This window comes from Anopheles coluzzii, chromosome 2 (genome assembly GCF_943734685.1).
Source record: "Anopheles coluzzii chromosome 2, AcolN3, whole genome shotgun sequence".
NCBI lineage: Eukaryota > Metazoa > Arthropoda > Insecta > Diptera > Culicidae > Anopheles > Anopheles coluzzii.
In genome coordinates this window covers 81,856,555-81,875,099 of record NC_064670.1, presented here as the reverse complement: position 1 = coordinate 81,875,099, position 18,545 = coordinate 81,856,555, and the positions used below count along the sequence as shown (strand labels likewise).

Sequence of the window (18,545 nt, the reverse complement as noted above, 5' to 3'; positions counted from 1 at the left end):
TACGGTAATATTCGCTTCCCGCTGCTGAAGAATCTAGCAAGAAGAAGAATTCGGTAACGTCATGCATCTTCATATTTTTTCCATTTTTAATTCCACGTTATTTATAAGCTTTGAGTTTTGATCATAATTCTTTTTTATGCCTCACAAATTGACAGGCTGAAGATGTTCCTACGCCATGCTTGCCAGCAAGCAACTCGTACGACTTACCTTCGTTCAAATTCCTTGCAATTTCGCACCTTCTCGCAAGCGTTTTATTACGTTTTGTTAAAGTCGGTGCGGTATTCATAGCAAGAATCAAACAATTGTATGATAAAAAAAGCCAAACTTATTCACCGTCACTATCTGAACAATTAAATGAAAAGTGAAATGTGTGTTATGTGAATCCAAAGGGATAACTATGGCCAACGTTGATGAAAATAGTACAGCAGAGTAATTTTCTGTTTTTATTTGGTTGCTTTGATGGTTACAATTTCATTATAACGAACATCGTCCGCTTATTGAAAAGTAAAAACATCCCAGTTAGCGGACCCTTACTGTAATTATGGTAGGGAAACTGGGGGTAGCTCCGACACCTTAAGGTTTTCCTCTGATTGCAATACTTTTGCCCATGTAAACTTACTAGTAGACATCGAAAAAGCTTTTTTGGTGTATTATGTACCATCTTACGAGAAACTACGGTTCCTGGATTGATTTTGATATCATTTTGATAAAAATAAAAAAAGTGTGTTTTTTGTTGCGTCACGACTGTAGTGCGGGTAAGTCCGACACCATGATGGGGTAAAATCGACACCTTGGGGGTGATTTCGACACATTGGTTTTAGCGTTCAAAATAGCAAACTCTGATGGCCTGTAGTTTTCATTGAAGTTCAACAAAGTATTTCGTACCAATTTTACAAAAATTAACACAAAACAGTATTGAAATATACGAAAAAAATGAAGATACAAGCAAGAACAAAAATTTAATTACAAATAGCATCGGACCAGACTCCATATAGTAGAAGCTGCGGCAATAGCATCTGGTTTACGGAATAATTGGTTAAGATTCCATTAAAAAACTAACCTGGCCATCTTCCAGTAATCTTTTTCTTTTTTTATAAAATCGAAGGGTGTTCAATTTTATTTTTCTCTGCCAACTCGAAAGCCAAAAGGCGAACATCAGTCAATGTGATTCCAAACCAGCGACTATTTTTTCTTCAGTTAAGATTACCCGGCCTAAAGTCAGCCTTAAATACGGTCAAAGCCATAACAATATTAATTTTCATAAGCCTAAACCATATACAAAGTACATGTTTTGAGTCCGAGTTTGGCAAACGTTCTGTGAGAGAATAATAGCTAAATTCCATAATTATAACTTCCTAGGTTTGTTGACATCTTGAATTTTAAAGCTTCTACGGTATTTTTAATTGCGTGTTTGTTCAGCTTGATTATTACGTTTGTCGTACATCGGTAAGGGACATCTTTATAAAATACAGGCACTTTAAAATTACGATATAAACAAAGTTAACATGCTACAAATAAGCATTACCAAGTGGGGTGTCGAATTTACCCCCATTGGCCGCACAAGTTTTAGTGACATTTTATATTATAAAGTTTAATATAAAAATTACGCCCTGTGATACAGAACTAATTAATAGTATTTATAAAACAATATTATTAACACGGAAACTATAATTTTGTTGAAACAACGCCACAATTCCTTAAGTCCCAGAAGTAAAAACTTACATCGGCTGTCAATCAGAACCACCATGTGTTTATTTTGTTGTTTTTTGACAATTGACAGGTTTCTGATCAGTGAAATGTGACTCAAATATTCGAAATAGTTGACATAAATAATATGTATAAGTTTTTTGTCTTCAAAAAGTTCTATAAATACAAAAACGGCAAGGTGTCGAACTTACCCGCAGTGTCGAACCAACCCCGACTTCCCCTAGGCGGTGTATTAACGATAGCGAGAAATGATCGTTAAGGCTCGTCAAAAAAAAATTCAACGAAAAAGCAGCCAGGCAGTTTCGTTTGTTCGCCGAGATAAAAAAAGGAAAATTTGGTTTTACTCTCACTACCGATAGCGAGAAAACAGCTCTTAGTATAGTCTCACCGATAGTTTTGTCGAAAGAACGTATACCCTTGGATGCTTAGATTTTCTCTTAGTGTAGATGTATCTCATGCCTCTTTCAACTTTCACCATTGCAGGAAAACTCTCGCTCTCATGATATAAGTTGGGGAGAGTAAAGTCTTCCTAACACACTGCAAAACGAACCAGAGTTCCGCAATCTCCATTTCTCTCAGTGGATCATCTTTACTGTATGTCATGCTGTTTACAGTATTACACGACCGCTCCCCGACAACGGAGTGTTTTTCCTCGAAAATTACAGTACAATATTTCCGTTTCGTGATAAGATCTGGAATAGTGCATTATCTCATGTGTTTGAATCCCCATTATATGTGCTTGAAACAAATCAAGCAATATTAACCTTACGCGAGTGTTAGTGTACGATTCAAATAAAATTGGCAAAGATTTCTGTTGAAGAAAGAAAAAATGACTAGTCCAGTGCAGTCATCAAACGGTGCAATGAACAACGCGCTGCTGGAACACTTTCAGAAGATTGACGTTAATGTGGTTGATGAGCCAAAAACCTTCGCTGATCATGTTGCCAGTTTTTGCCATCGCTGGCATATTAAGAAAATGTTATCGCATCTTGGTTTACTAGTGTCTCTTGCCATCTACTGCGGTGTTGGTGGATATGTGAGTAATATTTATTTTCTACAACAGTAATACTTACCTTGCGGGTGGTTTGGTGTAACAGTTAGTGATGTTTCATGATATAAATAAATTAATATTGAAAATATAAATAATACAAGTTAATCAAAATTATAAACAGCTACAAAAAAAAAATGAACTCACTGAACTTGCTCTGTTCAATATCGTGTCAAATGTCAAATCTGTGTTTATGAGTGGTGATGAAATGTTTGTATTCAACATAAGCGGAACGTTTTATTATGTGTGTAAAATGTGTATGTGTGTGTTTTTGTGAAGGACTGTTAGTAAAAAAAAAGAAAAGTTTTTAGAAACAAAACAACGTTGAATCGGGTTTACTGTATATTATTTAGGGTAGCAGAAATCATTACAAAGGAACTGTCCATATTACTAAAGAAGTAATAACAATGATACAATTGTCAAAATTTAACGGAAAAAGGTTATCTCTCAGTTCAGTATACATTTTTCTTGCTACTCTTACTCAACCACCAATTGCATAGGATCGTAAACCGAAATGAGACCAATGTTCGTTGCTCGGTACTTTTATCCTCGGTTTCAAAGGGTCATAAAATAAGCACTTTGGTTACGGTAATGGTTTTGAAACATTTCGATGTTCCAGTGATCTTTTAATGGCATGCCACGCCTGGTTTTTTGCCATTCTAATAATGCACTAGTTCATACAGCATATTCTTATAAGAAAAAAATCATGTTTGTTTGAAGAATGTAGCGTAAAACCTTTGGAGGAATATTAAAAAAACAAAATGAACAGAATAAAAACAAATAGATAAACAATTCCAATCCTCAAAAATACTTTTCAGCAAACTTGGTACATTTACTTTTTCGAATCGGCTACCCATTAATATTTATTTTTTAATATTTAATCAAACAAGCAAACAAATACATTAAATAAAATATTTAAGACACCGTTGTCAAACAACACGCAGAGCATGATGTAAAACAAATTAGGAAAATTGGAGTAATCAACTAGTCGTATCGAATCGTATTATTTGTCAGAAACGGCTTCGTTTGTGTTGAATTATATTTATGGAGCATTAAATTAACAATATGACAGAATGACCATTTTTCAGCTAGCGAGTAATTGATTTTTGAACACAACAAAATAAACTTAGCTCTATTCGTTCCTCACTAGCGATGGAAATGTAAAATGCGCGTGCATAAACACGAGATTCAACGCAAACTAAAAATAGCTCTTTCAAATCGACTATCCCTTTTCTTGCCGTTTTCTATTAACGCGCGCTCTTGGTTAATCTCACGGAGATTCGTGTCGAAGATGTTCGTCGCTCACATACAATATAGAATAGACTCAAACAACAAACTCTCCATCGTACAACTGTTCACATGCACCAAACGTGGTTCTAAAAAGATTGACCGAGTTCATTGCGCTCTATTTAATAAAATGTAACTGAAACTGCGTCAAAACATTAACATTTGATCACGCAGAGTTCATTATGGAGAGATGGGGTGGGTTCGGATGAAAAATAGTTGTATTTGAGGAAATTCTACTAACACTTCAACCCATTCATCTGCAACAAAGTATTATTCATTATAATGATTGTGTTAACATTTATAGTAGGTTTTTACAAAGTGCATTATGGCTTCAATAGCTTAGACAAAAATATTTAAGGATCAAATAATATATTCTAACACCTTTTCTATGATGTAGCACAAAACCATAGATTATCTACTTCATCCATATAAAAGGTTGATTGACGATGATAATTGATCGGTATACAGATAATTATCTCTGTTCATTGGGTACATGGTATATGCGAGATTTAATGCAATACAAATGTTTAATGTGTAAAAATTGTACGACTTACCACGAGAATAAGTTTCTTATTAAATTACATATATTTTATTACATTTGTAAATCTCTGTAATGACCATTCATTAAGCTATCCAATAATATTTTATACATTTGCTCAAACGCAAAGTAAACATGGTTACTAACCATGTATCTAATTGATAGCCAACACATGTAAAGGAAAACCGATATACCAACGATGGAACGTCGTTAGAGAAATGAAGTCCCTTGGGATAGACATAGCATAGACAGGGATAGAGGGGTCAGAGCAGTGGAAGCTGTTTATGGCTTTGTTTCATCTCCATCAAATAGGGGGAATCTACCCAACGTAGTTCAGCCAATTTTCTCGAGCGGTCACAGTGCAATCAGTATAATATGCCTTGTGGTAACTGTCGTTCACTCTAATGATGCAATGTTTCGTTTGTTAGACAACTTTAGAGGTATTATTTGAGCCTGATTTTGTATATTAAGAAATATATACTAGCATAAGAATGAAAATAAGCAAAGCATTTTGTTATTTCAAACGCGAAACCCATGGATGAATTTGTTTTTTTTTTTATATTTAGAGAAACCATGGATGAAGATCCTGGATATTACTGAAATTAAATCATTAATTTTTTTTAAGAGATTTTTTTTCCAAACTAGTTCTGAACTGTGCAGCTACTAACGGTGAAATTGAAAAATTTCTGAAAAATAGCACTATAATGCAGTACCTAACAGATACCATTCATATTGAAGGAGGATTTTAAGAGCCATAAGCCAAACGAAAGGAATGCCTATTTTTAATATATGTTTTTTTTTTTAATTTAAACTAGCATGTTTATAAGCTTAAACTATATTAAAGGAGTAACTAACTTGTGTTGTCCATTATGCTAGATCTTCTTCATTAAAATTGCAGATGAATTAAATTAGATCGTTATGCAAAAGAGCCGTTGCACTCTATATGATTGTATAAAAACTAATAAATCAGTTCCCCACACACACATGAATAATACAAATGTCCATATGATGACGTTCCATTAAACGCTCACTGGAACACTGAAGAGGTAGGGTATAATAGGGCACATCTTTCAGCGTTATAGCTTGGTCGCTCCTTTCTACTATATAACAATGTCTTAAATTGTAACAAAACATAAGATGATTTTACAGTTGTAACTTTCTTAAATTGATTTAATTTTCAAAAGAAAAGCAAGTTTCTTCTTCTTCTTTGCTGCAACAACCGTCGTCGGTCAAGGCCTGCCTGTACCATTAGCGGGCTTGGCTTTGAGTGGCTTACTGATTACACTCAGCAATCGTCAACCCTACGCATGGGAATTCGGGGCTTGAACCAATATGAGGGGCATGTTATCAAGTCGTACGAGTTGACGGCTGTACCATCAGATCGGCATGAACAAAAGCGAAAATTATGTTTTTCTATGAGAAGAATGAAATAAAAATCTTGTTGTTAGAAATACACAATATTCAACCGTTAGAACAATTAGGGTTCGGGAACGTTCGGAAAATTATGTTAAAACACGAAAAATCACGATATTTTGATTGACCTGTCGAAAGATTGCTAGCAAATATTTTTGTTATCCATCCAGCGATGGATAGCATACATTGCTTGAAAAAGATTCGCCACAGGTTACTAGACTTCCCCTACCTCAGTGAAAATGTTTGTTAGACAGATATTTTCTAGCAGAATATGTCGTGTTTGAACGCGGTTATTCAGTTCTTGTTTGATCCGTAGCAATGGTTTTGTAGGACCAACTGCAACCGGATCTTCGGTACTAAGGTGATACAGATCCACCAAAAGATTATATTGCTCTAGTTCCAAAAATCCGAACATGGAAAAAGTTGGGTTTGTTTCCTGACCTCGCTACCTGCGGAGTAACATTATGATCTTTGCGGTTATGCGTTGGATGTTTGATGAACAATGCCGTACTTCTTTAGGTAGTTTGTGAAACCTGTGTTGACATATTCTTTTTCATTGTCAGTTCTGAGTACCTGAAATTTTTGTCCAGATTGCTGTTTCATTGTATTGTGAAAATCCTTGAAAATTTGGTTTACAGGGTTTACCAGTCCAATAAACAACTGTCCACTTCTTTATAACAATAGTCGTTTTGAATAGACACCGCTGTCTACCACTTGCTCACACGTCATATGGTGTAAGCTACTCTGTCCAATTCAATAACACAATTTTCGCCTTCGATTAGCAACTGTCAGATTCGGCACAGTTTGTTTTGTTGGGACACAATTTAAAAACACGCTCCTTTTATTCAAGCAATATGCAGTATAAACCATAAATTTCAATAAATCGAAACATTAATATTGTTAATTGTACAACAACCACAAGAAACCGTGCCGAATCCGACCGTTGTGCAATCGAAGGCGAAAATTGTGTTATTGAATTGGACAGAGTAGCTTACACCATCTGACGTGTGAGCAAGTGGTAGACAGCGGTGTCTATTCAAAACGACTATTGTTATAAAGAAGTGGACAGTTGTTTATTGGACTGGTAAACCCTGTACCTCAGTTTCCGACTTAGAGTTCAAGAAATACGTCCACATCCGGCGTGATTAGTCATCCACAAATACGATATAGTATCGGCTTCCTCCTAGCGATTTGACTTCCATTGGCTCGCCAATGTCACAATGAACCAAATCAAGTATTTCAGCCGCCCGCGATCCTATCTTGCTTAAAGGATGATGGCTTTGCTTGCCCATTGGACAATCAATCGACCATGGTTTCTCCAACAATATTGACGCCAGTCACTATTCCACTCGCAAGGCTTCGCACACCGTTGATTTTAAGATGGTCCATCCTTTGATGCCATAGTTCCAAGTTTCCTGTAGAAGAAATTGTCATCGCGATTTTCTTATTTTCCTTAAGTTCGTCAAGCTTGAACATATCGTTGTCATGGCTACCATTAGTAATGATACTGCCGTTTCGCTTGACCATTTCACATCCTTCAATCTTAAACGTAACGGAATAGCATTTTTAGCAATTTGATTCACCGATAACAGGTTCACACATAGATTCGGTATTAGCTGCACCTCATCAACAGGAACTTCACCTTTTTAACACGAAGGCTTCAAAACACAAGATCCCTTCGCGGTGATTTGCATATTCTACATGTTGGCTGTTACCACAGTACTACTGGATGCTTTCGTATTCACCAAGAAATTGCTGTTGTTCGTCATGTGGACACTTGCCCCGGAATCAAAATACCATTTTCCATTTTCCTTTGATCCTCACGTAGAATGCACTACACAGAACGAAACGTTTCCTTTCGTGCTGTAGCAATCTTTCGCTATATGACCAAATTTGGAACATTTTCGAAATTTCGGTTCTAGAAACGTTTGCACAGCAACCTTCCATGTTTCCCAATGTTCGATGGGATGAGTTGTTCAATGCCAGGAAAACTTGATGTTGTAATTTTACTACCTGCAGCGTTTGAGGATCCAGTGGAATTAGCGTTCATCTTCAAATTTCTTCGGAATAACGGCGAAAATATTCTGATCCGTTTCTGGGCCTATAACCTATTGGGAGTAGTGCAATCAATCAGCTTGTTGTACGGTTAGAAACAGAATGAATATATTTCAAATAAAAACTTGTAACTGTACTGAATCATTGATTCATGATTAAGATACTCGTTACCGAAATATGGCTTACTATGATTCTAACACCTCAACCTCAATCTTAAAACTAAAATTGGAGTTTTGATCTGGCTTTAATCAACCTGTAAACGTATTCTTAAGCACGTTTAAAGACTTGTTACTTGAGACTAAGCCATCAATATCAATTGATCTTGTTAAATGCATGCAAGTCTTGGACGAAGGGAACTTGGAACATGATATACATGTTGTAACTGAAATACGCTATTAACGCAAAACGTTGATAAGCCGAGTATTTGCATTATTGGCTGGTAACTTATGTGTAAGTTGTATTTTGTGATTTTTAGCCAAACAATATTTAATTTTAGTTTCTTTTTGCTTGCTGTGGGTGGTTTCATCGCCTGCAAAGATTATTCCATAAATGGCTAATTCTATTAATAAATAGAAATGGATAAAACAGAGAAAAACGCGAATATGTAAATATGCGTGTACCAGGTTCCGCGTATCTCTGACACTGCCTGTACGAGGAGAGTCTTAAAAATGATTAGTCTGCACAAGCGCTTCCTAAAGCTACGAGCCTTTTAAAAAGATCTTAGCCACACATATTGTACTACAAATCAACTGAACTTGTGGTCAAGAAAGTCCTCTTGATCTTAAGCCAATGGAATCCATTTTTATTATTATGATTGTTCATTTGTATGTGCAACATGTGTCAGCCATGTTGATATTTTAATAAACAAATTCGTAGTTTACATGACAAATAGAAAAAATGACAATTTCCAAAACGACCTTCACCTCATGTTTATTACGACACACCTTTTAGTGCAAATTGAGAGCATGTAAAACAAATCTGTATTTTTAATCATTTATTTTTCAACTTTAAAGGTGCATATTATTGAGGCGCTTTGATATTTTTTCATATTATTGTAATGTATTTCAACAGTGAACTTTTCTTGGCATGGATTTCAGCTCGTACGCGAGCGAGATCATCAGAGAAAAAAATCGATACAACATAAAAATTCGCAAATAACTCTCAACCATTATTATGACTTCATATTCAATGCTTCATTGCTATCTCAAGAACATATACACAGCAATACAATGTAATTTTGATAGTTTATTTTCGCCTCACGTTTTAAAGGTCTAGAAATTGTTTTAACCAGTCTTTCAGTCTTAAGAGAGTTTACCCTTAAGCTATGACTGGTTTTGGGACCGAAAAAATGTCAAAAAGTAAGGTGTAAGTCGAAAAAGTCGAAAAAAATTTCAAGAGAGGGTGGTGGAAATCATCATTAATGTGTATGCTAATGGTTATGGTCATCTTAGACTAGGTAGATGGAATTGGAATTTTTCTGCCAACACCGATGCCAGCGAGCGATTTGACATGAAAACTCTACTCGCTAGTGTAATAAACCGTAGCGAACCAGAAAAGGTTTTTGTAGTCATTATTCTACTTCAACGATAAAAAAAAACACAGTTTTGCCTTTCATCTAAGGGACAATAAGCTTTGGTTCATTGGTAATTGAGCACTCTGACAGTTAACAAATTCGACTGTTCTTCTTCTATATATGCGAGTTTTGGGATATATCCTCCTATGAATAGACCCAATGTGCCGTTTTCATATTCAGAGGCTTACCAGGCTTTTTTAAACCCTTTTGACTACTCGGGGTCCTATAGGTGCTTAGGTTAAAAAGTTCGTCTATAGGCTTGCTGCCTGCTTTTAGCTGTTGGTTTCAAATTCTGCTTTTAGCTGTTGGTTTAAAATTCTAACTTTGTTTTTATAAATTGCATGACTTGTTTTATATTTTTTCCATCCCTGTTTTTCCAATGTTGTTTGGAAATTCGACATTTAACATAGAGTTACAAATTCGTACAAGCGTTACAAGACTTACACACCCTGTTATGGTGCCATTAACATTAAGAACCTGGAACAGAAATATATCAGTTTCTTCTAAATACCAGTTTTAAATGGTCAATATCAAAATCGGTGTAACTCAAAGGGATCGTATCTTAAGGGTCGCCTGTAATTGTTTTTGTTGTTAGTGCATGCTCTCTCGCTCAGGAACATATCACCGTGCTAGTAGACATAGAGAGAAAAGTCGCGAGGAAATTGTATTTATGTGATGAAATTTCGATTAGTTACGATACAAAATATCACCTCGCGTGCATTGAAGTTGCTCAATTCACCCGGTTATCCTGCATCTCTTTTCTTGATAAACAAAATAAACTAATATAAGTTTATGTTTAATTTTAACTTTTTTAATGCCGAACTCACATATTTACACACATGACATTCTGGCTTGTTAACAGACTAAATAATTCGACTGTTCCGTATGAAACAGTAATTTCGCTCGAGACTAATAGCTCTGTTTGAAAATTGAGCGACTTTTACAAAATTTCGCTCTACATCTATTTGCACGGTCATTTTATGTTTTGCGGAGAATGAAGGAATTTCGGTTTAAGTGATGTGAAGAGTCAAGAGTGCATGTGTACACATGAAGAGAGGAGAGAGCATAATTATCTCGTATCGGAAACAAACATAAAAAAGACATCAATAAAAAACGTGTAATAAAAAATGATCCTACGCGAGAATGATTAGTAGTCCTGAAAAAATGATAGCGATCATTTGTGAAGCACAACATACAAGCAAGAGGCAAACGTTTGTCAAGTAATTTAACCAATCTTTTACACTTTGTATACACTGGTATCTATTGTTTCAAACATCCAACTATAATTTTAAACTTGAACTTGTGAATTCGGTATTTTTAATATATTAATAAACTTGAATTATTGAGTAATTGATAGAAATAAATGAAGAAAATAGAGCATTAGTAAAAAAAAAAAACATTTAAAAACACGTTTTAGATATATTTGTTCTCATTTCTCTGCTTTTTCTCGTCAGAGAAGCAGTTTGTAAAAAAAGAGTTGGCCATAGTTTACGCACCAACAGGCAGCAGGCCTGCCGAGCTTGTCTTCCAAAAAATCTTTGTTTCAAAAAAAACAAAAATCGCCGCGTGGTGAGGTCGGCAGACAACCTATAAAATGCGCAGTGTGAATTGCGCAGTGGGATATCTTAGACATAAATAAAAATAAACGTAAGTGTTTTTGTTTCGTAGCTGGTGCTGTTCTGGCCTTTCGTGCGACAAGAAAAGGAAATGTGCTGTCATCTTTCTTCCGTGTTCATTCCTGAAATACGATACACATTACTCTGATCTTGTAACAGTGGGGAATCTGTGGCTATATATTGTGCGATTTGTTTGCCAAACCATTAGCACTGGAAGGAACCTAAAATAACATACATGGGGGTGACAACTATCGCATGTGCTTTTCTTTATTCTCATTGCATTGAATTTTATAAAGGTATTGATAGAAGTTTAATGTTTTGTAGGTTAGTGATAATCTAGATATGTATTTGTTGCACGCATTTTTTATTCAACCAATCTTTAATAAGGTTATTAATTGTTATACATTAAATGCATTTAACATGCTGAATAAACATTTAAATAATCAAGACATTAATAATTTATAAACTTTCAATGTACATGTGTATTATTTTAAAGTAGGGGAAGGTAGGTAAAGACGGACACGTTAAGAGAAATGGTAAAAATCTAGGGCTATATAAGTGCAACGACCATGAAAATGTGCATACATTATCTTACACTCATGTTTTATCAGAAAATGTGTTAAAACTTTTAAGTTTCCATCGATTTTTGGCGTTTTTTCATGAATGAAAAACATGTTTTTTTTCGTGCAGTTTTGAAATGTTCGGGTAAGACGGACACCTGATATGGGAAAGATGGACACCTGTAGAAAAGGTTAGAAAGTGAAGAGTTTTAATTCTGATGCTTTTTCATTTAAATTTTTATATTATTTAAATGTTTTTATAAATATATTTTTATCCGTATTTTCTACACTTGTTTGTAGAAATTAGTGTCCTTTAAATAATTCAAGAGCTTTTCACTTTCATTGTCATTGTTTGAAAGTACCATGTCCAAATGCTCTCCAAGTTTGTGTGTTTTCCTTTCGGCGGCATATCCAAGACAATTTATTAAAATGTGTTCTGCAGGTGATTCCTTTTTTAGTTTGTAGGTATGCGTAAGTCGGGTGTGTCCAATTCTCAATTCTCAGTTTTCGAAAATTGAAGTGGTCATCGAAACTTTCGAATTGTTCTTAAACATGACAAATATTACAAACAAATAAGAAACAAGTTATAGTTCTTTAAACTTCGTGAGTTTCTACTTTTTCGTGCGACGGACAGGGCAAGCTTTTCGCTATCATCTATGTTGTTTGCAAAAATTCGCTATGTTATTATTGTGTTAAATCAGTTGTAAACCGACCGTTTAGCCGGTCTCGTGGTACAGTCGTCAACTCGTACGACTTAACAACAGCCCTTCATGGGTTCAAGCCCCAAATGGACCGTCCCGCCATACGTAGGACTGACTATCCTGCTATGAGAGAAATAAATTAGTCACTGAAAGCCAACCTCACATGTGGGTACAGGCAGACCTTGACCGACAACGGTTGTTAAGCCAAAAGAAGAAGAAGAAACCGACCGTTGCCATCACGGAACTAAAAAAATATTCATTTTTTGCGCGTATTCTTTACACTTCAATAACAAATCATAATACTATATGATGAAATTGACCAACGATAGACCAGTAAAACCACTAAAAAAAGATTTAGTAAAACTATACACTGTGCCGTCACTCGTTTGTGCTGTGTAAGTTCGAAACCACAATCAGAATCACTGTTTTTAATCACGCATGTTTTTTCGAATTATTTTATACTGTAAATAGATTTTTCGCGAGTTTGAACGACCGGCTGAGGTTAATCGAATTCAAGGTCTACGAAAGCTCTTGGTCCAGCACAGGCAAGAGTTTATCTACTCCATCGTTAATAATACGGACGTACAGAATTTGGATCGACTTCTGACACTAGAACTCGAAAAGTACGAGCAGGTAATCGGAACATTAATGATAAACTTTACATCTTACATAAAACAACCATTTGGAACTCTCTTACTACTTAGGTGGTTCAAGATGCGGCACAAGGTGGGATTTTGATCGACGCTAATGAGAACTTCCCAGTAGCGGTTGAGAAATGGAGCATGCTTCAGGCAGTCTTTTTTGCTTCCACTGTAATTACAACTATAGGTACGTTACACTTTAAGAGATACATGCTACATTTGATAATTGAGGTTTTATAATTAATACGCATGTTAAAAAATAGCAAAGGGGGATTCCACCAATTTGACTATCAAATTTGCGAGGTGAAGTAATAATCGCTCAATTGTGATAAAATACTAATAAACCTGTAAATATTCCTAACATTTCATAAATATCATATTAAATAAACATTTATTAAATGTATAATTTCATTAATATCATTAAAAATAAATGAATTAAATAAATGAAAAATGAATTAATAAATTAATATATAACAAATTAATATAATAAATAACAAAATAAATATATAAACATAAATAAATTGATGAACCTAAAACTCGTATAAATTAGTTAATTTAATTATTAATTATATTATCATTATTTATTAGTAATACTTTGTTAGCGTGAGAGGGATGTATTTTTAAAAACTAGGGAAACATATGGAATGAGGAATAACGAAGACGAAAGCGGTATTGGAAAACAGGGACGTTGCAATCGAATAGGTGATAAGAGTCATTAAATGCAGAAAGATCACCTAAGAAAGAAGATCATTCTGGCCGTGACGTGATTGGTGGAAAGGAATAGAGAGTGGGGTCTGTCGCGAAGGTAGCATGAAAGGGGAGGAGGGGGGGGGGGGGGTGACATAGATAAGAATTCAAGATAGAAGGGAAGGTAGTTGGAAAGAAGGCAGGCAATAAAGTAAGACTGGATTTGGGAGTTGCGCTACGATTCCATTTGAGACTTATTGAACAGCATCGGACAGGATGCATAAGATACGAATTATTGATGTATCTTTTCCTAAAAACGTAAAACAAACGCAAAAACCCTGTTTTACAACAACGTGCGACAAACAACACTTTTATTGTTTTTAATTGGATTTTGTTTAGATGAATTATGTACGATTAATGTCATAGTGTAACACAAATATTCATTTATTCAGTAAAATGATATAATTATCAGGAATATTTGCTAGAATATAGGAATAACGCTTCCAGATAATGATTAAATGCTAGTGATATAGAAACGATGATTGTCAATAATTTTGCTCGTCCATTTCATGTCTCGTTTCGAAGTAGACTGCGTTTGTATATGATTCAATGGTCAGGTAACTTTTGGAATACATACTAAAATTCTGTCGACATCCGAGATAAGCGATTCTCGACTTAAGAATATCGGAGAATCGCGGTTTTCGACAATTGTAATTTTGTGGAACAAATAGCTTATTAATTTTGTAATCCAAATATTGCCTTTTCATTAAAAAGAGTAGCAAACCATTAGAACACTATTTAACTTTCTCTGTTTTAGTGTCTAAAATAAAATAAAACAAATATTACTCATATTTTGAATGAAATTTTGATATAAAATTGTTAATTTGGCTAGTCATAATATTCGAGTGATGATACTGACTTAAGCATTTAATATATAAGGTATTTTAATAGCTTTTTTGCTTATCTCTCCAAAAACCCAATAATAAGAACAAATATTGTTAGGTCAACAAAAACAAATCAATGTTCCCGAGCAATAAGGTTATTGCAATAATAACATTAATTTGTTTTTGTTGACCTGTTTGTTTTCATAATAATTTTAATGTCGGCATTTCAATTTCCGTTTTTAGGATATGGTAACATCGTTCCTGTTACACTAGGTGGCAGAGTTTTTTGCATGTTGTTTGCTCTCATTGGGATACCTTTCACTTTAACCGTAATAGCTGATTGGGGTCGCCTGTTCGCTACAGCTGTCTCAATTCTGGCTAAAAACATTCCTGATTTACCTTTGGCAAGTAAGTATGCTCTTATTTACTTCAAAAAATATTTATAACACTAAAATGTCATGTATGTGATACTGTTAAATCAAGCAACTCGAACAATCATCCAATATGAGCATTCACCGTCTCACGCGTGTAATAAGAAATGGAAAATACGGTTAAAAACGGTAATTTTTTAAATTTCTAAACGGTTCATGTTGGTAAAATTCAAAGCACTTAACTAACTGTTATTTAATATTTTTTTGACTTATAATATCAACATTATTAATTTGATTCTATTTTTTTCTATCGTTTTGATTTTTTAAGAATTTTGTCCTGATGTTGGGATCAAAATGTCCGACAAGAAATGGCTGTATGCAGTTGGTGCAGTCGGTTTCCTGGGTGTGTATCTGGCTGCTGGAACTGGGCTACTATTGTTATGGGAAGAAGATTGGGACTTCTTTGATGGATATTACTTTTGCTTCATTACGATGACCACTATTGGATTCGGCGATTTAGTACCAAGTGAGTTGGGCCACTGATTGACTTATATTAGAAAAACGTGACTAATAGTGTGTTTTTTGCAATGTTCTTTGAAACAGGCAAACCAAACTATATGCTGCTGTGCACGTTATACATTCTGGTTGGATTAGCCCTTACCAGCACTATTATTGAGCTGGTTCGAAGACAATACGCACAAAGCTGGCAGAAATTACAGGTAAATGATCAGTTATTTGTAACTATACAAAACCCAATTAATTTCCTTCTATTTTTGCTCTAAAGGCACTCTCGGGACCATTAGCGGAAACTTTACGCAGATTGGGAGAATCGGCCGGAACCGGTATAGACGTTACAGCTCTTCACAATGATTTGCGCCGTGTGTTGACTGTTGTATCAATGCCGCGCAGACATGGAAACAAAAAGGCACAAGCGAAAGAAATGGCCGCCTTAGAAGCTATCACAAATGCTATTTTGCAGGACATAAAGGAAAAGCAAAACAGTCAGGAAGGGGTACCAAAGGTGGTACAAATAGTTATCTACGAATCTTCAGTGTAATTGTAAAAAGTTCTCAATAAAAAATAGGCATTTCCTATTCATAAAAGAAACGTATATAAAAAGCATGCTTCCTATCAGTTAGAGTTGCTCATAGCATAGTTCCCAGAATTTCTATGTTCTATCTCGTTCTTTGCGCCTCTATCTTCCACTATTTGAATCAATGCATACAGCATACATACAGCAGCTGGTCTGGATGATATTAGATTGCGTGCGGGGCAATTATTTAATTTGTTCGGCCACTTGTTTAATCATCATCTCCTTAGCAGCATTCTGCACAAATTTCTGAGTTAATATTTACACATGTCCACACGTTATGTAATCAATTATTAAGGTCTGCTGTTAAGATATTACTGAAATGATGATGATGAAATAAATAAATAAATAAGAACCTGATTTCTACCCACCTTGTCTTAGGGTGGGCGGTCGGTGCTTACATGTGGTGATTCAGGGTTTCTCAAGCCTGCTCAAAATCGTAAAAAAAAAAATTCAAACACGTAAATCCATTGTTAACATTCTTCATACAATTCGAATTCGTGTAAACTCTTTTGAAATTTGTAACACTAGGTTGTGAACCCATAAAATACTATCACGAATCTGGAAATTGTTCTGTTGGCCAATATACAGACACCCCGTATGTAGTTCGAATCAATTTATTGCATTTTTTTTATTCAGGAGGAACGGTCCAATTGTATAACCTGTTAAGCAATATACAAATCCATTTCATATCCAGTGTGGGAGATGTCATGAGTGAGGTGAAGTAATTAGAAGAACACGCTATTGCAACGCCTTCGCCTCACCGATTTTTTTCTTTTTCTTCCAATTCTTTTTACCGCTCTAGAACGATCATAGCGGTAAAAATCGCAGTCTGTACACAGGCGGAATTGTGAAGTTTGGTGAGAGATTTTGGTGCGCATGAGACCACTCAAAAATCCCAAGTAGGGCTTCTATTTTGAAGCCGATGCGTTTGAAAGACCAGCCAGTTTTCCCCAGCGCGATAGGGTTTTCTAAGGCACTTCAATGTTGAAACGGAAATTTTAAACATCTCATAGTGATGACCGGTCCATGATTCCGTCAACTGTGCAATGATATATGCCTATATTGAAAAAATAGAGACACGATTATTAAACAAAACTTTAAGTTTTGAATTGGAACCCGCACAGCCTTAACAAATAATTTAATGTAGTTGAAATTTTCAGATTCAACATTACAACGGCTTACAAAACCCAGTATTTATTTCGAAGTTGAATTAAAAGCTGCTACACTCACTACAGCGCTCAATCGAGTGAACTTGATATAATTATATAAAATGAAAATAAAATGAGGTGGTGTTCGTAAAAAGCGGCCAACTCCATATTATATTTTTTTTTCGGAGGGGAAACGAAAGGAACCAGAAGGGACTAGCCAAAATACCAACCTGTGAAATTACATACATATGACAATTAGTGTAAACAAGGATGGTGACAGACTAGTAGCGACATCTATTGGCGAGTAGCTAGAATATCAGAGTAATGCAGATTGCATACTCGTTCGCCAACAGTAGTAAGGATAGAGATTCACTTTTTTTTTGGTATCACTTTTTGTTGAACGCTAGGATTTATATTTGAGAATTTTACGGTGCCCTAATTAGTTAAAGAAAGATATGAATATATGAGCGATATGTCAGGTGTTGGGTGTTTAATTAATTATTCGTTTTGAATGTGTGAAGTTAAGTAAAGGTAAGTATGATCGATCTAAAATAAATGTTATCTTCTACCTCATGGCTGACTTTATAGTGAATGAATTTCATTTAAAAAGAGAAGTTATTATAGTGCGTGTGTTTTTTTTTGCTAGTTGTTAAATTTTAGGTGAGTCTTTGGGCTTTTATTTTTATTTTTTAACAATGTCGGCAAACCCACTTTTTATTCTAGCAAATTATTAGATTCCTAATTGTTTTTACACACCCTAACATTGCATTTCTTGCGATTGTATTAAAATTGTTTAGTTTTAGTCTTTTCGTACCTGCTAAATATAATTAACCTTTGGAATTAAATTACAAAAAAAACTAATTAATGTAAAATTAAAATGAAAGAACATTAATAAATAATTGTCCATTAATTATTTATTAAAATAATCAACAACAAATCAACCAAATTGAAAATTTAAAGAAAAATAATAAAAAAGCATGTGAATAAGTACGAAAAAAATAATGTTATTTTTAATATACTCAACAGAGTAAATATTGTTGAACAGGTCTCACTTGCTAGCTGAATTCATTTATCTATTTTATGTTAATCAATTGTCAACCATCAGTATCAGCTAAAAAATGCATCCGACTACTATAGCTGCTGCAATCTGAACATCTTTGTGACAATGCATAGAATTATCAATAATTTACCCGACTGCACGCGCACTACATTATGCGCGCGAG

At 34.8% G+C, this 18,545-nt stretch overlaps 1 protein-coding gene across 1 annotated transcript; it reads left to right on the top strand.

The window, feature by feature from the left end:
* Nucleotides 1–2,295: 2,295 nt before the first annotated feature.
* Nucleotides 2,296–16,531, top strand: LOC120950335 (TWiK family of potassium channels protein 7). Its single transcript, XM_040368304.2, has 7 exons — nt 2,296–2,743; nt 12,970–13,131; nt 13,203–13,326; nt 14,954–15,118; nt 15,410–15,607; nt 15,685–15,800; nt 15,866–16,531. The coding sequence occupies exons 1-7, from the start codon at nt 2,537–2,539 to the stop codon at nt 16,136–16,138; spliced, it is 1,245 nt and encodes a 414-aa protein (XP_040224238.2). The 5' UTR covers nt 2,296–2,536; the 3' UTR covers nt 16,139–16,531.
* The last annotated feature ends 2,014 nt before the right edge of the window (nt 16,532–18,545 follow it).